General features: G+C 44.4%; 1 protein-coding gene across 1 annotated transcript in view; it reads left to right on the top strand.

The window, feature by feature from the left end:
- The first annotated feature begins 4,052 nt into the window (after nucleotides 1-4,052).
- ivd (isovaleryl-CoA dehydrogenase) overlaps nucleotides 4,053-24,104 on the top strand; it is a 31,733-nt gene continuing 11,681 nt past the window's right edge. The window contains exons 1-7 of the mRNA XM_080203014.1: nucleotides 4,053-4,263; nucleotides 7,711-7,800; nucleotides 15,306-15,357; nucleotides 19,460-19,629; nucleotides 21,072-21,165; nucleotides 22,872-23,008; nucleotides 23,600-23,696. Of these exons, the coding sequence (XP_080059140.1) occupies nucleotides 4,114-4,263; nucleotides 7,711-7,800; nucleotides 15,306-15,357; nucleotides 19,460-19,629; nucleotides 21,072-21,165; nucleotides 22,872-23,008; nucleotides 23,600-23,696 (790 nt within the window). The 5' untranslated portion in view covers nucleotides 4,053-4,113. The remainder of the gene's footprint in view (nucleotides 4,264-7,710; nucleotides 7,801-15,305; nucleotides 15,358-19,459; nucleotides 19,630-21,071; nucleotides 21,166-22,871; nucleotides 23,009-23,599; nucleotides 23,697-24,104) is intronic.

The raw sequence follows: 24,104 nt of genomic DNA, 5'->3' as shown, positions 1-24,104 counted from the left end.
GAGGAACACAGAGATCTTGGGGTTCATATTCACAGATCTCTGAAGGTTGCCACTCGAGTGGAAAGAGCCATGAAGAAAGCTTATAGTGTGTTAGTGTTTATTAACAAGGGGTTTGACTTTAAGAGCCATGGGATTATGCTGCAACTATACAGGACCTTGGTGAGACCACATTTGGAATACTGTGTGCAGTTCTGGTCACCTCACTATAAGAAGGATGTGGAAGCATTGGAGAGAGTGCAGAGGAGACTTATCAGGAAGCTGCCTGGTTTGGAGGGTGAGAGGCGACTTAATAGAGGTTCATAAGATGATGAGGGGGATAGATAGAGTGGACGTTCAAAGACTATTTCCTAGGGTGAATGTAGCTGCTACTAGGGGGCATAAATATAAGGTTCATGGTGGGACTTATAGGAGGGATATCCGAGGTATGTTCTTTACTCAGAGAGTGGTTGGGATGTGGAATGCACTGCCTGCTGTGGTAGTGGAGTTGGACACCTTAGGAACTTTCAAGCGGTTATTGGATAGGCACATGGAGCACACCAGAATGATAGGGAGTGGGATAGCTTGATCTTGGGTTCAGTCATAGCTCGGCACAACATCGAGGGCTGAAGGGCCTGTACTGTGCTGTACTGTTCTATGTTCTATTTCTGACCATTGCACACTTCAGCGCATGAGGCAGTGCCAATAAATCAAATCTCTACTGTTTCTGATGTGACCTCGGCATCTCTTTGCAGGATAAGGTCACCAACTCAGAGAGGAAATCACTTCCATCAGCAAACACTTATTAATAAACCAACAATATCAACACTGGCTCGGCCACATTGATTGGATGTGGCAGCCATGTACCTAAAGACCTTCTGTACTGGGAACTAGCCACTGGGTCAGGACCTCCTGGGCACCTATACGTTCACTACAAGGACACTGGTAAGCACAATATGAAAATGGCAAACATTGACACAGATAGTGAATAGGACATAAGGAGGTGATAAAGAGATGTAGGGAATTGAGTGGGCAAAGATCTAGCAAATAGAGGATAATATGTGAAATGTGAAGTTCATTTTGGCAAGGAGAATGTAAAAAAGAAAGCACGTTATCTAAATGGGCCAACAACATCAAAGGAGACAAAAAACAAGTAATTTTCTTGACCCATCTGGGGCCCAGACATTCAGTGTGATACGATGTCTAACCTATCCAGATGCCCCGACTCAAAACACTTTTAATGAGCTAGTAGACTTGGTAAAAAATGTAAAAGTAAAGTTTATTATTAGTCACAAGTAGTCTTACACTAACACTGCAATGAAGTTATTGTGAAAATCAAAAGAGAAAATGCTTTGACAAAGGGTTGTCTGGACTCAAAATATCAACTCTTTTCCCTCCTTACGGATGCTGCCAGACCTGCTGAGATTTTCCAGCATTTTCTCTTTTGATTTCAGATTCCAGCATCTGCAGTAATTTACTTTTATTTACGGTGAGAATTCCCTAGTTGCCACACTCAGGCACCTGTTTGTGTACACTGAAGGAGAATTTAGCATGGCCAATGCATCCAACCAGCACGTCTTTCGTACTGTAGGAGGAAACCTGAGCACCTGGAGGAAACTCACGCACACAGGGAGAACATGCAAACTCCACACAGTGATCCAAGCTGGGAATTGAACCCAGGCCTTGGTGCTGTGAGGCAGCAGTGCTAACAACTGTGCCGCCCAAAGGCGATGGCAGGAAGGGAGTGAGTTTTTGATTCTCTTGGCGTAAGTTGGAAGACTTCACCAAGTCTTCTGATATCTGAGCTAAGGCTGGGCCACCAGATGTGGTCACTCCCTCCCTGCCAGCATTTTGATCTTTGATATTCCAGGGTGGCCATTATGTAGTTTCGTTAATATCGGATACCATCCTGGGTGAGGGACTACTGCTTTGGATCCCCAGAGAATGATCCCACCTTCAACGCTGAGCTTGTCTTTCTTAACCAGATAGAGTTTCATTTCTTTAGAGGATTGTCCTTGGAATGATCCATCACGTAGGATCATTTCTCTAAAATGTATTTTACAGGATGGGGGCGTCGCTGGCCAGGCCAGCATTTATTGCCCTTTCCCAACTGCTCTTCATTTCAGAGGGTATTTAAGAATCAACCACATCACATGTAGACTAGTCCAGGTAAGGACGACAGATTTCCTTCCCTAAAGGACTTTAGTGAACCAGATGGATTTTTACAACAATCAACAATGGTTTCACGGTCACCTTAAACCTCTAACTGCTACATTCTGGGCACCCTGTGATACTCCGTCCAGAAATGAAGGTGTCTATTCGGTTCACACTGCCAGACTCAGCCCTGCCTTCCAGAGACCTCAGATAAACCACCAAGTGACAGCAGAAAGGAATCTTCTTGTGGTGGGGGTACTAGGGTAGAAAAGGATCAAAGGGGAAGTATTACTATGATGGCCATGGGGGGTGGGGGGATCATCAGCAGATCTCTCTTGAGGCTTTGTACAGTATGAACTCCCTTAGTGAGACAGCAAAGGTCCACCCAATGGGAAATGTGCAGCGGTGGGGAGGTTAGGGGGTTAAAACTCATTGCTTGAACCTGGAGAGGTAACCTGTAGGTCGCCAGGTATTGACTTGCTGTAAGCCATGAGTGTGACTCTTTCCTGTATTATTACTGAAGGGTTGTTGGTGATGGAAGACTGGCCCTGGCTAAATTATTAGTTTTAAAATCAGGACTTTGCTTAACTAGGGGCTAATGAAAACTAGAAAATTAAGGGGTGATGGATTAAATGGAAGTTGATGAGAGTTGTCTATCATGCCAAATAAATGTAGAACTGCTTTCTCTTCAATAAATGAACATTATAGGCTGCTAGGATGGCTGCTGAACGTCAGGTAACTTTTGCAATTACTGCTTAGACACAAACATATCGCTAATCTCTTCCTAATTGAACAACAATGGTTGGAGCACCTTTGCTGAATGGACGTAGGAACAGCCCTTCAATTTTCTCTGTCATTCAACTCCATCATGGCTGGTCTTTTAGGTCAAACCAAATAGACAAACTCAAACTAAATTAGGACAAAGTAAAAGGGGCAGCTCCCCAAAAGGAAGGGGAACAGCCCGAACAAAAACAAAAGTACAAAGGAAACTTAAGACACATCAAATTAAAATGTGATTGTCGGGGTCTATAACGCACCCCAGACCCTGCAGTGCCCAGTGGGCACGGAAGGTGTCAACTTCGTCCGTCGACACCGCATGCTCCTTCTCCAGGGACACCTGCCTGCAAACGTACATGGCTGGTCTTTTACCTTAACAACATTTTCCTACCCATGGAAACTACGTTATGAGATTACAACCAGGGTCATTTTGTAGTTGGCAGCTTGTGACACAGGCTTGTATTTATGTTTCTAGGCTGGTAAGCCCAGGGCTGCATGTGAATCCATGGTCTTCCAGTGGAGCTAGGCCCCTGCTCCAGGTTGCAGCTCCATAATGATCAGAGATACTATTTTATGCTAGGGCCAAGAGAGGACAAGCCTGTTGCTCTGCACAATGGCACTAGGAGCAATCAAGGGACTGTTGCACTGCAATGGGACTAGGAAGGAACCAAGCTTCTGACAGTGTGTAGCACCGTGACACACTGATTACCATTACTGCCTCACAGCACCGGGGACCCAGGTTCAATTCCCGGCTTGGGTCACCGTCTGTGTGGAGTTTGTATGTTCTCCCTGTATCTGCATGGGTTTCCTCTGGGTGCTCCGGTTTCCTCCCACAGTCCGAAAGACATGCAGGTTAGGTGTATTGGCCGTGCTAAGTGCGTGGGGTTACAGGGATAGGGCAGGGGAGCTCTGTCAGAGTCGGTGCACACTCGATGGGCTGAATGGCCTCATTCTATACTTCCGGGATTGCATAAGGGAGTTGCTGCTCCAGGAAATGACAGCAGAAAGCGCTGGAAGGTCTCAGCAGCGCCTGTGGAAAGAGGAAAATGGTGAATGTTCGCAACCTGATCTCTGCCCGACCCCCTCTCCATACCGGAAGTGGAAGTGGCGGTGCCCCCGCTCTCTGGCTCCGGGCTGCTCGGTATCCGGAAGGGTCCGGGGGAAGCTCGCTGAGGGACACTCGCTCTTTAGTTCCCTGTCTGGGCCATGGCTGCTTTTGGTTTGCTCCGGGGCTCTTTGCGGACACTGTGCTGGCGGCAGGCCGGCCTCCCAGCCCTCTGCCCCGGCCACAGGCTCCAGAGCAGCCTGCATTCCGTGGATGATGTGGTTAACGCGCTGACCGAGGAACAGAAACAGGTAACCAGATTCTGCTAACCAGCCAGGAGTTAACCAGCTACTAATCAGCCAGGTAACCAGAGTCAGGTAACCAGCAGCTAACCAGATTCTGCTAACCAGCCAGGAGTTAACCAGCTACTAATCAGCCAGGTAACCAGCAGCTAACCAGATTCTGCTAACCAGACAGGTAACCAGCAACTAACCATCAGGTAACTAGCTTCTAACCATGAGCTAACCACCAGGTAACCAAAGTCAGGTAAATAGCTGCCAACCAGATTGGTAATCAACTGCTAACCAGACAGGTAAACAGCTGCTAACCAGAAAGGTAACTGAAGTCAGGTAACCAGGAGCTAACCTGAGTTAGGTATTCAGACAGGTAACCAACTGCTAACCAGAAAAGTAGCCAGGAGCTAACTAGAGAATCATCAAATCCCTACCACGCAGAAGGAGGCCATTTGGCCCATCAAGTCTGCACTGGCTCTCCAACTGAGCATTTTACCAGGCCTTATCCCTGTAACCCCAGATGTTTACCCTACTAATTCCCCAAAACTACATTTCTTGGGACACTAAAGGGAATTCAGCATGGCCAATCCACCTAACCTACACATCTTTGGACCATGGGAGGAGACTGGGGCACCCAGAGGAAATCCAGGCAGACACAGGGAGAACATGAAAACTTCACACAGACAGCGACCCAAGGCTGGAATTGAACCTGGGTATCTAGTGCTGCAAGGCAGCAGTGCCAACCACTGTCTCACCATGTGACCCCTCCATTTAGTGATATCACATAATTGGCTGCTAACTAGAAAGGTAGCCAGGAGCTACCCAAAATCAAATATGCAACTGCTGACCAGATTCAGGTTATCAAACTTGGGTAACTGAGATAAGCAAATAGAAAATAATTGTTTAAGTGAAGATAGAAGTTGGGCAGCATAGTAGCACAGTGGTTAGCGTTGCTGCTTCACGGTTCCACGGACTTGGGTTTGACTCCCGGCTTGGGTCACTGTCTGTGTGGAGTGTGCACATTCTCCTCGTGTCTGTGTGGATTTTTTCCCACAGTCCAAAGGTGTGCAGGTTAGGTTGACTGACCATGCTAAAAATTGCTCCTTAGAGTTGTGAGATGCATAGGTTAGAGCGATTAGTAGGGAAATATGTAGGGATATGGGGGTAGGGCCTGGGTGGGATTGTGATTGGTGCAGACCCGATGGGCCGAATGGCCTCCGTCTGCCCTGTAGGGTTTCTATGATTTCTATGATTCAAGTCATCAGCACAGACCGCATCTGAGGAGAAAGAAACAGTTAATGTTTTTGTTGATGATCCTTCATTTGGACTGGAGAATATTGGAAATGTAATATTGTGGGTTTTAAGCAAGTAAGAAGTCTGACAACACCTGTCTGACAGCAAGAAGTCTCTAATACTGTGAGTTTTAAGCAAGTACAGAGTTCCGGGAAGGGAGCAAGAACAAAAGGGAAGGAAGGAATGTCTGATATTTTGGAGGGCTGGGCAGAAGAGACGATGTGGGTGTCACTAATTAGGCTGTAGGAGTGGTGTAAATAGGGAGCAGCAAAACCAACAGTTGCCGGCTGAAAAATGGAAGGGGTATGATTTCCCCTTGGTCAATCCACGTATCAAACTTTAGTTTTAGTCTTGCTTCAAGTTATGATCTGAAATAACTGAACCCAAGTGTTGAGTCCAGAAGACTGTAAGGTGCCCAATTGAAAGATGAAGTGCTGCTGCTTGAGCTGCACCGGAGCAATATAGGAGGCCAAGGTCAGGGTGGGAGCTGGATGAAAAATTAACATTAAGCTTGTGGACTGAATGGAGGTGTTGTGCAAAGGGATTTCCCAATCTGTGTTTGGCCTCCCCAGTGTACAGGGAACTATCTTGTCACCAGCAGAACTGTACACTTCTTGAAAGACATACAAGTAAATGGTTGTTACACCTGAAAACATCTTAGTCGTGATGCCCATTCAGGACCAAATAGCTTTCAACCTAGCCGTATGTGATGAAAGTTTATTTGAGTGGTGCCCATGGGGCTGTACCCAGCAAGGAGACCCTGCCTTACCAGTGGGTGCACTGTCAGGCTTTACATGTGCAAATAACAAGTACAGTCAGGTGGAGCCTAATACTGCTGAGGAGGGAGGGGCCTGATATTCAGGGCATATCTTTTAAAAAGATGACCGATAATTGAGTATGACTGGTTAGATTCTCGGAAAGGTGACATGAACCTCCCTGGAATGTACATTAACAATCACCTTACCAAATCGAGGATTTGGGCTATGTGGAGTTGTGCCAGTGTGAATTGTACATCCTCTAACTTGCTCAAACATCTTGATTACGCCCATGGGTTTCCTCTGGGTACCCTGGACCCACAGTCCAAAGATGTGCGGTTAGGTTGATTGGCCATGTTAAATTCTCCCTTGGTGTCAATGGGATTAGCAGGCTAAATAGATGGAGCTACAGAGATAGGGCCTGGGCGGGATTGTTGTTGTGCAGGGTTGATGGGCTGAATGGCCTCTTTCTGTACTGCAGAGATTCTATGATTCTATTCTACATTTATATTTTTTAAGCAGGGTGAGAATTGGGCAAGGTGAAATAAACACATTAAGAATAGTATAATCATTCCTGCATTATCACACTTTGAATGGTAATTCTTAGGTAGCGATTGGAGAACAGGATAATGAACCTTGACTAAACTGTCAGTGTGGTGAGGTAAGTGAAGTGCATCGATTTCCAGAACCTGCAGGGTTTTTTTTATTGGCTGAGGGGTGTGCTGTTGTTTCCAGTTTTCATTGGTTGGCTGTGGCGAGCCGGCCTCTCAACTTTGTTGAATGTCAGAATGCCCTCTATACTTGTGTAATGAAGCGTTGCTCACATTAACTTCTTTAAGAATCACTTTGAATCACCTTGTTCAACATTACAGGTTGAAAAACGGAATTCTTTGTTAAAGGGGTCACAATATAAAACTAATATAGTGACCCTTGCTGCCCCCTCCCCTCCGCACCCGGCTGTTTCCGCCCCCGCCCCCCCACAACCCCCCCCTCCCACCGCACCCCCCCACACCCCCAGCTTTTGCAAAAGCTTACAGGCTTTTGTCATTGGTTGGGGCATGTTGCTCTTTCCAGGCTGCTATTGTGGCTGTGGTGACCTGACCTATGAACTTTGGTATTGACAATGCTTGCCATTTTAACCTTATTTTCTCGTACAAAAGGGATTCTGTACCTGTCACAGCATAGCCTATTCTAATGCTGATTTCTTTCCTGAAAGTCAATAGTTCTTTAGCTTCCTAAAGTGGCCGGGTGGGATTGCACACCCTTTACACTCCTCTTGCTGCAGTGTGATTCTTCCAGTTGGATCTCCCCCTCCTGCTCTACACAGATGTTAAAGATAAAACGCGGTGTTTTCGAAGTAATCTTTAAGCATCAGAATTGACATTATTGTTTTGTTTTTTCCTTTTTGACTTATTAGCTCCGTCAGGTGGTTCATAAATTCTGCCAGGAGCATCTTGCTCCCAAAGCCCAAGAGATTGACCAGAAGAATGACTTTCCAGGTTTGAAGGTAAGTGCACAATGTATAGTTGATGCCCTTGTGTATGAATCACTCCTCACGTCTGGAAGTTTAAAACCAGATATTGATATATTCACATATACCAAAGTTCCTACTGATTGAGAAGAAGGTTGATGTTGGCTCACTCCTACATCTTGGATCCTTTATCTCTGTGCAGTAAAACAGAAGCCTGCCACATCTAGATATTTCAGTTTGAAGTATCTTGAACTGTGTCTCATGGTAACTTCTATAATCCAGTGAGAGAACGACTTGGAAACTTCATTATAAGGAAGTGTCAATGCATGTTTCCTCGTCCCTGTGGTGTGGTGTGCACCTCTAATGATGCTTTGATGAAACTGTTCCACTTTGCACTCCTGTATTCCTGGTGTGGTTCTTACATATTGCTCTTAAACAGAACATTGTCGCTTTCAGTTCATTTGATTTTCCCCTCCAACTCTTAATATTGGTCATGAGTCTCCTTTCATTGTTTCATATCACCCAACCATTTTGATCAACACTGAGCTTTCTCTTTAACTCTCATCTGTCTGATTAAACTTCTGATTTCAGTGTCTGTCCCACTGACCTCAAGTTGTGCCTTTCTAACTCATCCTGTTCTATACTGTTGCTATCTCAGTCCAATCTTCTTTTTGGACATTTATACTTGCCAAAGCAAGTGAAATGCTCCTTGCATAGAACTACATCAGGTATATGCAGAGAAATAGGCCATTTGGCCCAACCAATTCATTGTTGTCCTCCACCCAAGCCTCCTTCCATCCTTATTCATCTAAGACTGTCAGCAAAACCCTTCTTTAGGCTTATCTAGATCCCTTAAAAGCATCTATAATATTTGACTCACATACGCTCCAATGGGAGTGAGTTCCACGTTCTAACCACTCTCTGGGTAGAGAACTCTGAACTTACTATTTGTCTTCTTGTTGACTACCTAATGTTGACAGTCTCTGGTTTTGCTCTGCCTCTTAAGTGGCAATATCAGCTCTCTGCATCCACTCTGTCAAAATTTTTCATCATTTTAAAGACTTCTATTAGGTCATCCATTAGCTTTCTGTGTTCAAGAGAAAAGAGACTCAGCCTGTTCATTCTTTACGTCACAGTTCCAGTATCTTGCTTAGCTATCTTTTTTGCACAGGTGCCTGTATCCTCTTTATAATAAGGAGATAAGAACTGCACGCAGTACAGTCTAACCAAGACTTGACTTCTTTACTTGTCAATTTTCAACTGCTGGAAATAAACTTTCTTGCCTTAGGCATTAGAACTTTGTGATTTGTGTACTTATACTTCCAAATCCCATTGCTGTTCTGCTCAGGCTGTTTTCAAATATATATATTTTTTATTTTTCTTACCTTGCACTTACCTACGTTGAAATTAATTTGCCAATTATTTGCACATTCTGCACCCATTAACGCCAGTTTGCACATGGTTCCACCAATAACCTAGAGATCATTACCTCCAAGGCTTTGCTTTTGAATTTAGCTTTTAGCACCTGATATCCCCTCAACAGGCCCCGTTCCTACCTATGCTGTTTGTTCCAGGGACTACGGCAATTGATTTTTCTTCCCCCTCCTTTTCCAAGTTCATTTCTACCTTCCTCAACCTATCCCTTTGTCACTGGACAGGCAACACATCCTTGAGGGTTCCTGGATGTAGAAGATTTAAAAATTTCCATCCCATTGCATCATAAAGTAGTTACAACACAGAAGGAATTTGTTTGGCTCATAGTGTCTGTGTTGGTTTCTGAAGGAGCAGTTCCCCCAGTTCCATTCCCCTGCCTTTTCCGTGTAGCCTGGCAGTTTCTTCCTTCCCCAATAATGATCCAGTTCCCTCCTGAATACCTCAATTGACCCTACCTCCACCACACACTCAGCAGCACATTCTAGATCCAAGCCTCTCACTGCATGACTAAATCTTCCTCATGTCGCCATTGCTTTTTTTGCAAATTCCTTTAAATGTGTGCCATCCGGTTCTCCACCAATGGGAACTGTTTCTGCCTATTTACTCTGTCTAGACCACTCATGGTTTTGAACACCTTCATCAAATTTCCTTTCAACCTTGTCAATTATAGCAGGCCCAATTTCTCCAATCTGTCTGAAGGAGATGGTGATATAGTGGCCGAACTAATACTAAACAGACCATGGGTAATGCTCTGGGACTCGGATTCAAATCCCACCACAGTAGATGGTGGCACAGTGACAGTGGTTAGCGCTGCTGCCTCATAGAGCCAGGGACCCGAGTTCAATTCCAGCCTTGGGTCACTGTCAGTGTGGAGTTTGCTTGTTCTCCCTGTGTCTACGTGGGTTTCCTCTGGGTGCTCCAGTTTCCTCCCACAATCCAAAGATAGAGGTTACGTTGTTTGGCCAGGTTAAATTGCCCCTTAGTGTTGGGGGATTAGCAGGGTAAATGTGTGGGATTATGGGGATAGGGCTTGGGTGGGATTGTGTCAGCACAGACTTGATGGGTCAAATGGTCTCCTCCTGTACTGTACAGATTCTGTGATTCTATGATCCAGTATTAGAAGTCTAATGATGACCGTGGAACTATTGTCAATTGTAAAAAAAAAACCCAACTGATTCACTAATGTCCTTTAGGGAAGGAAACCTGTCAGCCTCACCTGATCAGAATGGAACCTGACAGACCACCTGGGTGGATATTCCACCTTGGCCATCTGCGGATCTCCCCAGCACTACAGGTGCCAATTCAATTCACACCGTGTGATATCAAGAAACGGATGAAGGCACTGGATACTGTTCAGGTTATGGGCCCTGTCAGTGTTCTGGCAAAGGTGTTTCAGAACTTTCCATTCCCCTAGCCAAGCTGTCCCAGGGCAGCCATAACACTGGCATTGACCCGGCAATGTGGACAATTGCCCAGGTATGTCCTGTACACAAGAAACAGGACAAATCCAACCCAGCCAATTACCGTCTCATTAATCTACTCTCAATCATTGGTAAAGTGATGGAAGCGTCACCTATCAAGCAGCATTTATTCAGCATTATCCTGCTTATGGACACGCAGTTAGGGTTTTGCTAGCTCCTGACCTCATTACACCCTTGGTTCAAACGTGAACAAAAGAGCTGAATGCCAGAGTTGAGCTGAGAATGCTCTTGATATCAAGGCAGCATTTACCAAATGTGGCATTAAGGAGCCAATGCAGCATTGGAATCAATGGGAATCAGGCTGAAAACTCTCTACTGGTTGAAGTCTTACCTGGCGCAAAGGAAGACGGTTATGGTGATTGGAGGTCAATGACCTCAGCTGCAGGACATCATCGCAGGAGCTCTTCAGGGGTGAGTATCCTAACCCAATCATCTTCGGCTACTTCATCAATGACCTTCCCTCCATCATAAGGTCATAAGTGGGAATACTCACAGATGACTGCACGATGTTCAGCACTATTCACGACTCAAGATACTGAACAGTCATGTACAAATACAGCAATATGTGGACAATACCCAGCCTTGGGCTGACAAATGGCACGTAACATTTGCACCACACAAGTGCCAGGTAATATCCATCTTCTACAATGGGGGACCTAACCATTGCTCCTTGGCAGTCATTGGTATTGCCATCACTGAATCCCCTACTATCATCATCCTGGGGCGGGGGAGTGTGATGGAATACTCTCCACTTGTCTGGATGAGTGCAGCTCCACCAGCATTCAAGAAGCTCAACACCATCCAGGACAAAGGAGCCCGCTTGATTGCTACTGATTCCCATAAACATTCGATCCCTCCACCATGAATAGTGGCAGCAGTATGTACCATCTATCAGATGCCCTGCAGCAACTCACCAAGATTCCTTTGGTAGCACCTTCCAAATTCACAACCACTACCATGTAGAAGGACAAGAGCAGCAGAGACCTGGGAACACCACCACCTGGAGGATCCCCTTCATGTTACTCACCATTTGACTTGGAATTATATCGCCATTCCTTCACTGTCACTGGGTCAAAATCCTGGAATTCCTAAAAGCACTGTGGGTATACCAACACCACAAGGATTGCAGCAGTTAAGAAGATGGCTCACCACTAGCTTCTGAAGGGCACCTAGGGATAGGCAATAAATATTGACCTAGCCAGCCCACATCCCATAAATGAATTTTAAAAAATTAAGTTCCTTATTGGTGAAACCATTCTCATGACTTTCTTTCTGCACCCTCTCTTAATGCCTTCATACTTGTTTTAATGCTTGGTGCCCAGAACTGATACAATACTGCAGTGAAGCAGGTTCACCCTAACTTCCATGCTTCGGTACTCTGTGCCCCTGTTGATTAAGCCCAGGATACTGTATGCTTTATTATGTGCTCTCGCAACCTGTTCTGCCACCTGCAGTAACTTATACTGATTTTTTTTTGATAGTTTATTGAAAATTTTCTTATATTTTATATAGCAAACAAACACCGATCCACACAGTGCTCGCGAGTACGTTCCAATGCGACTGGACACAGGGCTCCTGTTGGCCAGGGGGCAAGCCCCTGGTACCCTGACACCTACCTGCCCAAGTCTCATCTGATTGCACCAGTAATGATGGTAGTAATAGAAAAACAAAAAGGCAGAGGAACGCCACTGGAGAACCAACTGAGCACCCAAACAGCCCAGGCTATAAACAGCGAGCAGCAAAAAGAAAGAGAGAGACAGCGCAGGAGAGAGTGAGAGGGAAAAGAGAAAAGTTCTTGTGTTGGTCCCCACACTTTGGCAGGATGGGTGGGTGTACTCAGGTAAAGTGCCAGGGCACGTCCACCAATCGGATGGGGGGTGTTTTATGGGAGCACCTGATGCCCTGGGGCCATTGGATATCTACTCACCCGGCTCCAACTGCAGCTTCCCAACATGCGCTACAAATGGTTGCCAGGTCTTATAGAACCTAGCAGTGAACCCACGTAGCGTGCACCTCATCTTCTCCAGCTTAATGGCATCTACCACTTCCTTCACCCACTGAGAGTGTGTCAGGGGGTGCACCTGATTTCCACCTAAACAGGATTAGTCATCTTGCCAGGAGTGTAGTGAAAGCCACAAAATCTGCTTGGAATTTTGGAGCGGCGGATTTAAAGGCACAACCCCAAACAGGGCAGGCTGGGGGGAAGCACTTATGTCCCGATCTAGCGTTGCCACAATCATCTCAAATATCAATGTCTAGTAGTTATACAGTGATGGGCAAGCCCAGACATATGTAAGAGGGTGGTGGGAACTTGGATTGTTTCAGTGTTTGAGGATTTGTGAATGGTGCTGAATGTTGTGCTGTCATCAGCAAACATCGCTACTATGACCTTATAACGGAAAGAAGGTCATTGATGAAACAGTTGAAGATGGTTGAGGAATTCCTGCAGTGATGTCATGGATGATTCATCTCCAACTCTACATTTTAACTGCAGGACCACATCCCCCTTCCTACCTATATTGTTGGGAGCAGTGTGGACCATGAATGTTGACTTTTCGTTCTCCCTCCTCTGGGTGTTGTGCAGCTGTTCAATGATATCCTTTACCGTGGAAGAGCACACCCTCCTGGATTCACATTTGTGGCCACTGAATCACCTGTCTGTTTCTGCATCAGTTCTTTCTGGAACTTCAGAAACTCCTGTTGAATTTCAAATTGTCAATCATTTTAAAAATTCTGGCCCACTCAGTGATTTCTGGTGTGGTCTTTGCATTGGCCATTGTGCTTGTAATGCTGCTGTGGAATTGGTCCCTAGTGCTTTTGTGAATTACCTTTCATTGCCTTCAGTACTCCGAGAGTCTTTAACAGCTTTGTTAAAAACTCTTCTAAACAAGTTATTGTGCAGCTTAAGGTCATTGCAATCAAAGTTCCTGTCTATTTGCTGTAATTAAAAATCCACTGTAATGAAAGGCTTATCTTCTGGCTCTCTTTCCATTAATTAAGTGGTTCTTCAGGGCTCTGTGTTCTCCCATTCAGTTCCTTCCTATCATTAATGGCCTGCTCTCATCTTCCACAATTTTTGCTGATGATTGCATTATACATTCAGCAACTTCCTTCAGATTATAAAAATCCTTAGCACGCAATATCCTCTGCGTTTGCAATACATCGATTGAAGCTCTCTACCTTGATCGCTTCCATATCCATTGTACAGTTTTTTTTGTATTGTTTCCAATTCTAATGAACTGCTGCCATTTCTTATCCCTGGCTTTACCTGTTCTGTCTGTTTACATCCTGACCTCACTGTGACCTCTGCTGTCAAGCCAAACATACATTTAGTCTGTTGTGAAAGCCAATTCCCAAGAAACCACATTTCCTCCTTTGTGCTAAACATTGGTTTTCCCCTCAAAAGCTCTTAAACCACACAAGGTGGAAATGTTGCTTTTGTATCTGGGGCGGCACAGGAGCACAATGGTTAGCACTGCTGCATCACAGCGCCAGGGACCCGGGTTCAATTCCGGCCTCGGGTCTCTGTGAGGAGTTTGCACGTTCTCCTTGTGTTGGCGTGGGTTTCCTCTGGGCGCTCTGGTTTCCTCCTACATTCCAAAGATGTGTGGGTGAAGTGGATTGACCATGCTAAATTGCCACTTAGTGTTGGGGGACTAACTAGGGTAAATATGCGGTGTTACAGGGATAGGGCCCAGGTGGGATTGAGGTTGGTGCAGACTTGATGAGTCGAATGGCCTCCTTCCGCACTGTAGGATTCTATGATTTTATGATTCTAGACTCTTTTACTCCTAGACAGGTTACTTGAAAAGATCTTTCAGTGTGTAGCAATCATGATCTCTTTTCTATGGTCTTTCTCTACTTAACTTGTAAATTAGTAGGGTCATTGGTCCTGTGAATCTCTCCCTTCTCATGCTTGACTTTGCCATCCAACATGTTCTTTGTCCTAATACCCTCACTATGTTTAAGTTCATGGATACAATTTTTGCTTCCTCCTGCCTGTTTGATGGAGGTTGCCTTCATTCCTCAGGCTCCATTTCATTCAGGTAATTCCCCCTTCCTTTGTCCCTGGTTTTGCCAAAGTACCCTTCTTTCATTTGCTCCCTATTTGTGGAGGCAGCATTCTCTTCTGTTTAATGGAAGGAGTGTTACTCAGTTCACAGATTTTTTTGTTTTAAGTTGCCTCCTTTTCCAAGAAGTGCTTTTCTGTCTTTTCCCACCACCCCCAACAAATTCATGAAATAACTTTTCTCTGAGTATCCCATCTAATTTTTGTTCTCAACTACTTTTAAATTAGATTTTGTAACTCATTGTGGACCATCTGTGTACATGGACTATCGGTACCCTTCAATAAGACCTCCTATATTTCCATTGTTTTGTATATAAATTGTTTGATTAGTTACTATTAAACTGCAGTTCATTGCTCAATATTTCACTGTCAGTAACATGGCATGATGTGACTGGGACATTTTAAGCTAACAAGTTGAAGAATATTATGTTCCAATCCCACATGTGTGCATCCTCTACAAGACTGACTGATGCACCAGTGTGTAACACAACTTGGATTTATTGGTAAACGCTTCTCATTGATTTACTTTACCGCTCTGTTGCCTCTTTGGTGTTTAGGAGTTCTGGAAGCAGCTTGGTGATCTTGGAGTTCTAGGGATCACTGCACCTGGTGAGTTTTGGTAGCTTTAACTTCCACATGCTTTGCTTTCCGTAGCAGTAATTTTAACTGCCAGGTAATGGTCGCATACTTGGAGGCTATGGGGATGGTGTGGGAAGATGGAGTTGAAGTAAAAAGTCAGCCACGATCTTGTTGAATAATGGAGCAGGATCAAAGGGCCCAATGGTCTACTCCAGCCTAGCAAGCCACTCAGTTCAAGGGCATCGAGGAATGGGCTGTAAACGCTGGCCAGGCGGCGACACTCATGTTCCACGATTGAATAAATAAAAGGTCTTATTTCTGAGGTTATGACATCTAGGCTTGCACTGTTGACAGAATGTGATGCCAGTGTTTTATTCTTTCATGGGATGTGAGTATAGCTGGCAAGGCCAGCAATTGTTGCTCATCCCTAATTGCTCTTGAGAAGCTGGTTGAGGGCTGGTGGGGGGGAGGGGAGGGTGTGGTTCCACATTGTCAAGAGGAGCCCTTGAAAGACTTGTTACACCAAAGGTCCCCTCTGACTGTCTCAATGACAGAGGAGATCCCCTGGCACTACATAAATTGTTGTTCTGGCCAAATTTAATCACACTATGGATAAATAATCACCTGTAAAACAGATTAATTGTCCTTTATCCAGGACAAGGCAGTTGGCTTGATGTGCAGCTTATGTGGATTGGCCATGTTGAATTGCCCCTTAATGTCAGGAAGGTTAGCAGGGTAAATGCATGGGGCTACGGGGATAGGGCAGACTTGATTGGCCGAATGGCCTTCTGCACTGTAGGGATCCTATGATTCTATGACTTGTGCCAAAGTGAATCAATCGTGTGATGTACTCTGAAGATTTGATGAGGTGCTACTTAATTGTAAGGCTTTCATTCTGTGGATATCTATCTGTAATATTGTTGTGTAACTGCCAATTAAACATGCCTAATGAAAATTGTTACTTTTTGTTCTGAAAGGGTTTTTTAGAAACTTGGTACACTCAAAAACCTGGCTGCAACTGCAGTGTCCAGTCATAGAGGCCAGAGAGAAGAGGAAAATAAATTTTGTGCAGAAAGTTGTGATCTGGAGGGATGCTCCCCAAAAAGTGTCAAATTCAGTAGTAGCCGCTAAAAGGAACCAGAGAGACTTGAAAAAGAAGTAACAAAGCTGTGTATTAAAGATAGAGTAGTGAGACTAACTGGATAGCTCTTTCAGAGAACCAGTATAGGCAGGGGTGGACTGAATGGTCGCCTCCTGTGCTGTGTCATTCTATACATACATTTATTTATAGCTAAATAACCATCCAACATTCATTGCCCTTGTATGAAGAAGGACTACTTGAATGAAGCACTGTAAGACAGCCAGCAACTTTGCAACTGCACCCCAACATTTTGTTGTTAATTTGGAACGGTAGCACAGTGGTTAGCACTGCTGCTTCACAGCTCCAGGGATCTTCACTGGGTCAGTGTGTGTGTGGAGTTTGCACATTCTCCTTGTGTCTGTGTAGGTTTCCTCCGGGTGCTCCGGTTTCCTCCCACAGTCCAGAGATGTGCGGATTAGGTTGATTGGCCACGCTAAAATTTGCCCCTTTGAGCCCTGAGATGCGTAGGTTAGAGGGATTAGCGGGTAAATATGTAGGGATATGGGTGTAGGGCCCAGGTGGGATTGTGGTCGGTGCAGACTCGATGGGCCGAATGACCTTCTGCACTGTAGGGTTTCTATGATTTCTTGGGTTGAGGGTAAGGCCAACGTTTATTGTCCATTGTCTAATTGCCGAGGGAAGGTGATTTTGGGCCGTCTTCTTGAACCACTTGCAGTTTGATAAAATTGAGTGGCTTTTGGAATACGTCACAGGACAGTTAAGAGTTATCATATGTAGTGAAGATTGGGTAAGGATATTCATTCATTCTCCTGAAGGAAATGCATGGATCCATAGGCTTTTACTGTAATCTGATAGTTTCCTGTCACAGCTTTATTTCCAGAACTTTTAAAATTAAATTTAAATGCTGCCATTGTAGAATTTAAACTCTATAGGTGGAATTCTGTGGCCTTGCTCATCCTGAAAACATAAAATCCCACCCGAGGTCAACGAACCTTCCCATTGTTTGTCCCTCACCTGCTCCCATTCCTGTAGCAGACTGGGTGGTAAAATTCTGGCCATCATCCCTGCATTAAGCCAACAATAATGTCACACATCGAGTCATTGAGGTTTACAGCATGGAAATAGGCCCTTCGGCCCAGCTTGTCAATGCCACCCAGTTTTTAACCATTAAGTTAGTCCCAATTGCCTGTGTTTGGCCCATATCCCTCTGTACCATGCTGACATTTCTTTGCAGTACTGAACATGCTCCTGTATGTTCAGGAATGTCATCCTTTGGATTAAATAGTATGTGCAACACAGCCACAGGCCATTTGGCCCAACTAGTTCACGCTCGTGACTGGGAAGTTAAGCATTTTCAGGTGGATATGAAAGATCCCATGGCAATATTTTGGCGAAAAGCAGGTCCCTACCATCCTGGTCGATATTTATCCCTCGACCAACACCATTAAGAAGAAATTAGCTGGTTTTTTATCTTATTTGCTGGTTGTGGCAACTTATATATTTGCAAAGTTGTTGTCAAATACGCCCACTGGATAACAGCCACCTTCTGTTAATACTGCAGTGACTACAATTGAATTCATATCTTCAAAACAAGGTGGAAAAAAACTTATTTTTAAACGGGTGACATCACATTGGCGTGCCATAGAGTGAGAATGCAAAGACTTTCTGTCTGTGATTTCCCCTCGTGATTTCAGGTAAATTAAGATGTAATAATGGTGTCTATTTTGCATGTCATTGCAGTAACTTTGAAGAAAACAGAATTAATTTGCATAAATATAGCACCATTCAGATCCTTGCAATATCCCAAACTGCTTCAGTGCCAGTGAAATACTTTGGAATTGTAGTCACTGCAGTATTAACAGAAGGTGGCTGTTATCCAGTGGGCGTATTTGACAACAACTTTGCAAATATATAAGTTGCCACAACCAGCAAATAAGATAAAAAACCAGCTAATTTCTTCTTAATGGTGTTGGTTGAGGGATAAATATCGACCAGGATGGTAGGGACCTGCTTTTCATCAAAATATTGCCATGGGATCTTTCATATCCACCTGAAAAGGCTTAACTTCCCAGTCACGAGCATGAACTAGTTGGGCCAAATGGCCTGTGGCTGTGTTGCACATACTATTTAATCCAAAGGATGACATTCCTGAACATACAGGAGCATGTTCAGTACCGCAAAGAAATGTCAGCATGTATTTAGAAGAACCTATAATCTTCCCACCCATGGATGAGCCATAGAATTATGACTGATATTTATAAACAACATTTTTTACAGGCCATTCAGTGTGGCTGGAATTCTCCCACCCCACCAACCACTGGAATTTTAGTGGGTGGGTTGCGGACAATGTGAAACCCCGTTGATAAAAAGGCGGGAATTTCCGGCTTTTAGACCAGCGCGGCTGGAGAATTCTGCCTTGCATCTTTGGATGTGACTTTGTGTGTGCAAATTCATGACTGAATGTGTTTTGCTAGTGTGTATATTGATGTGACAGTGTGCTGTGTTCTGATGTCACCTGAGTGTGTGAGTGGGTGTATTTAGCTGGGCTCTGATATGTAGGAGGGACACTGCATTTTGCAGTTGTTTGAATGTATTTCCTGACTGGATGTGATCTCATTTGGCATGTATGTTTGTAGAGGAGTGCAAAGTGTTTTCAGCATGGGTATTGCCGGAAATTCCTGAATATCTGATGATTATGTGTGTGAACTTCTATAGGTGCATTAAATTTACAGCACAGAAACCGAGCTTACAGTCCAGTTGGTCAGTGCTGTTGTTTCTGCTCCCCATCAGCCTCTGCCCACCTTTTCTCATCTTGTTCTGTCAGTCCTTTCTTGTTCTTTCCCCCTCCTCTATCTAACCAGCTTCCCCTTAAATACCTTTATGCTATGTACTTCAACCACTTCCAAATTTCACATTCTTACCAATAGTGCAATTACATTGTCTCAGATGGCTGATGTATGGTGTTTAGGATTTTGTTCCTGTTGCATGAGCTTAATGATCTTGTTCAGCTAGCTTTGTGGTACCTTACAGAGGAATATGGAGGGGCAGGAGGTGGATACCTGGATCATGTTCTTGTTATGGAGGAAATAAGCCGTGCGTCCGCTGCCATTGGTCTCAGCTATGGAGCTCATTCTAACCTGTGCATCAATCAGCTGGTGAGGAATGGAAATGAAGAACAGAAGAAGAAATACTTACCAAAGGTATAGCACCGAGTCATGCTGAAGTTGAATTGTTGGGTCATGCCAAATAACTGTGTATTCCTTGTTCTCAGACCATCCTTCAGTAGCTGAAGGAAATTTCAGAGAGATATCCAAGAGATAATCTCCAATGTGTCTTAACCCAAATCCTGAGTCCAGTTATAGAATAGATACCAAGCTCAGGCAAGTACCTGTATAGTGGTATTAAGCTAACAGACCTAAATTGCATTGCCAGTTCTACAGTATGCCCTGTCTAATGATAAAACATTAGCTTTAGCATATCGTAATACGGCTGGAGGTTTAGGAGCATAAGATTGTCTCTGAACTGTGCGCTCACACCTCCTGCCTTCATATTGCCTCTTTCAGCTGACCTGTGCTCCTTATGCATAAGTGTGCATTTTCCACCAGTGTTGATAATATAACCAGAGTTTGCTTACTTAAAGAATGTAAATTTAGGACATTGATTTGAATTCTCTACATTTTGTTTTCAACTGCTACTGGGCAGCTCATAAGAGTTATTCGACAACTCCTTTTATTTGGGAATGCTGTCATTCTCAAGGGCTGGTGATGTGCATTCCAACATTTAAATACATAAACTTTAAAACTATATATTGATTTATTTATTAATGTCACAAGTAGGCTTAAGTTAACACAGCAATGAAGTTACTGTGAAAATCGCCTAGTTGCCATACTCCAGCACCCATTCGGGTGCGCTAAGGGAGAATTTAGCATGGCCAGTGCACCTAACTGGCACTTCTTTCAGACTGTGGAGGAAACCAGAGCACCCAGAAGAAACCCATGCAGACACAGGGAGAACATGCAGACTCTGCACAGGCAGTGACCCACACCCAGGAATCGAACCTGGGTCCCTGGCACTGTGAGGCAGCAATGCTAATCACTGTGCCTCGGTGCCACCCATCGGTCCTTTTAGACCCTGGTGAAACCTGCATAACCAAACATCAACAATTATTGACAACATCGCAGAGATGTTACACATCTAACTTGTAACCAAACTACCATAAACGATGTTGGTATTTGAACCTGATTTCCCCCAATTCCCTACGTACTGCATCTGTTTGGAAAGAACGGGTAACAGGAGCAGCCAGGGTCAAATCAGGGAAATAGCAGAGTTGAAAAGAAAATATTAAGGATTAGAAGAAAGTGTCTTGCAAATGGCATCTTCAAGCATGTCACAAAATCTATTGAAGTGAGCTGTTTGGAAAAAATAGAGGTAGGGGTTTCAAATCAGTAACAGATTGGAAGTGAAAGGAAAATCTTTCAACTATCACCTCTGTAACCATATTATTATCTCAAAGTGAATCCATTTATTGCGTTATATTCTGCAGATGGTTCTTGGAGCAGTCTCCTGAGTGTGTTTGTTAATTCACTGCAGTTTGACTGTGAAGTGGATCTCCTTCTGTTTAATTGGTTTTCTCTCCCTTCAGTTGATCAGTGGTGATCATTTTGGAGCTCTGGCCATGAGTGAACCAAATGCAGGGTCAGATGTTGTCTCGATGAAGTTGAAGGCGGATAAGAAAGGTTTGTGGAACTAATGACGCAACGAGTGGCAAAAGCATGACACTGGCTTAGGACTCTGGTTTCCTTTGGGATGGAGATTTGAATCCATCCCAGACTGATGGGATCAAAATTGCCACTATTTGGCTGAGAGAGTCTCTTTTGAATCAAGTTTGGAGATTTTACAGTGACCTTTAGGTGAGCCCAAGTTCATGAGATAAAATTACCCGTATTTTGCTGTTAAATTGGTAAGCGGTAAGAATTGGCATCTGCTGTAGTTATCTCCTCAGATTCAGTTGTGCCATTACTCCTGTAGGTAAGGCGCATATTTCCATATGGAAGTTGGCTTGCCCATTCCTGTATCTGCCTATGCAGTGAAGGGACCCAAGAGTGGAAATTAAATTCACTTGTTATCTGAACCAGAACTCCGTGTACCCGTATGTCTTCAATCTCTCTGAAGACCAGCCCAGTTCTAGACAAGGGAAAACTTAACTTGAATCATTAAATTGCTTTATTCTGTAAAGTCCAGGTTGATGGGCGTGATCAGAGTTGCCTAGTCCAGTCCAGTGCCTGTATTCAGCTGTATTTCTGGCTGCAAAGAGATTAGTTTTTGCGGAAAATAACTTCCAATTTGCTTACTAATCACCTGACCTTGGATTCACAGCCCCTCCCAGGTTTATCGTTTGAAAGTAACCCCTGAAAATTAAGATTTAACCCCAAACACATTTTCAGTTAATTCTCATTTGATCTTATTTGTGACCAGTAAATTCAAGAGTCAGAAACCTTGACTGGTGTGGTTTCATTTAATGGAGTAATGGGTGATCTTCTGAGACTGGAGTCCAGAGTCCCTGATTGGGGCACTTTGTGTCTTCTAGATAGTTGTTGTTTCTCTTCCCACACCTATTGATGCACAAGGCAGACTTTTGTCTGTTTCCATTATGGGTTTTTCCCTGGAATGGGTCAGAGACTTACAGCTTGAGGTTTGCCACTCCGCATTGAGTATCGGTGACCAAGAGGCTTTCCTGCTCTTACTGCCTGCCATTGGCATGTGTTGGAAGGATTTCACAGATTCCTATTCAACTTGTTTGACAGTGTTATGAAGCATCTTCCTTGGCGGGGCAGCACAGTGACACAGCGGTTAGCACTGCTGCCTCACAATGCCAGGGACCTGTGTTCAATTCCCAGCTTGGGTCACTGTCTGTTTGGAGTTTGCATGTTCTCCCCCCTGTCTGCTTGGGTTTCCTCTGGGTGCTCTGGTTTCCTCCCACAGTCCAAAGATGTGAGGGTTAGGTGGATTAGCCATGCTAAATTGCCCCTTAGTGTCAGGGGACTAGCTAGGATAAATGCATGGGGTTATGGGTATAGGGTCTGTGTGGGATTGTGGTCGGTGAAGAATGCCTCCTTCTGCACTGTAGGACTGTATGATTCTATGGCCATCAAGTCATGGGTTGGGGTTTGAGGTCAGAGCTTCTGGCTTGGGGCACAACCCACTGCACCACAAGACCACTCATTCCCTTGTAGATGCAAACTACTAAATATGGAAAATATTCCACACCTGATCCACCCAAATAGAAAGGTGAAAATGGGAAGCACCATTGTTGAGAAAGAAAAGAATTATTTGGCGGTTGGCAAAACAGGCAGTGCAGAATGCCAAGAAGTAAAGGAGTGCTGGATTGATCTTTTCTGATCAACCTCATTCCTGACACAGACCTGTTTTTGTTTTCCATAAGATGATTACTACATCCTCAATGGCAACAAGTTCTGGATCACCAATGGGCCTGATGCTGATGTACTCATTGTTTATGGCAAAACAGACATTCATGCCAAGCCAGCATCCCGTGGCATTACGGCGTTCATTGTAGAGAAGGTAATGTTTTAAATTGATTCTCATTGGAACTTCGAGCATCTCTTTCGGGACATATTGGGCGTTTGTAAATGGTGGGTACTGTTTCTTTCCATTGCAGTAATTATGGGTTTGGGCTCAGGGACACATTGTCAGTCAGGCCTGTTTTATATCGAAAACTTTCACCTGAGCTTCAAGAGTGAATCTTGGCTAAGTGCTGTCTCTGTCAGATGATCGGACATCAGCCTATGGGGCTCAGCTAGGAGCTGTGATCAGGGCCCCGTGCAGAGCGCATCTGGGAGAAGTGATCAGGTCTCAATAAGTTAGCCAGTTAATCTCATTTGCCTCTGCTCCTTAACCAAAGAAAGGAGTGTTGCAAGCTTAGGAAGAAGAAACGGACCTCTCTGCATCCTGACAAACAGGCAGTTGCATCAAGCTGATTACAACAGGCTGATTATCATCATCTACCTGCTTTCTTCATTAGATCTTTGCTGTAGTGTGGCTCAGATTATCTATCCATGTAGCCAGGGCAGATAACATTTCATGTGCTTTTGTGCATTACCTCTCGTGCTTTTTTTTTGCTGACCCTCTGTGTATATTTTTGTTGTCTTTAAGGGTATGCCTGGATTCAGTACAGCTCAAAAACTGGATAAATTGGGAATGAGAGGCTCCAACACATGTGAACTAATCTTTGAAGATTGCAAAGTGCCAGGTATTAAACGATTTCAAATTTGAATTTAATTATTGTCATGGTCAGTTCAAATGCACTGGCTGAAATGGTGGGGGAAAGAGACTGGGCATATAGCTGAAAAGGATAATAACATTGGGCCGTGGTTAAGAAGCAGGGTGAATGGGATTAACTGGTTAACTCTCACAGTGGTCCTACACAGGCATGATGGACTGAATAGCGTCCTTCTGTACTGAATGAAACTATGGTTGTATGAGTTTGACAGGTGTGGCTTTCGAGGGCACTTTAAGGATCTGCTTCATTCGTGTCCCTCCTGCTTTATGTATCTGTCTGTGATAACGTGACCACGTAACAGGCCATGCTCACCACCCAACTCCCACACCCCCTCCTGTCTATTGCAGAAAGGGTTGACAAAAATGCAGTGTCAATTAA

This window comes from Carcharhinus amblyrhynchos, chromosome 14 (assembly GCF_965287045.1).
Source record: "Carcharhinus amblyrhynchos chromosome 14, sCarAmb.v2.hapA, whole genome shotgun sequence".
Taxonomy (NCBI): Eukaryota; Metazoa; Chordata; class Chondrichthyes; order Carcharhiniformes; family Carcharhinidae; genus Carcharhinus; species Carcharhinus amblyrhynchos.
This window is presented reverse-complemented; position numbering and strand designations above follow the sequence as displayed.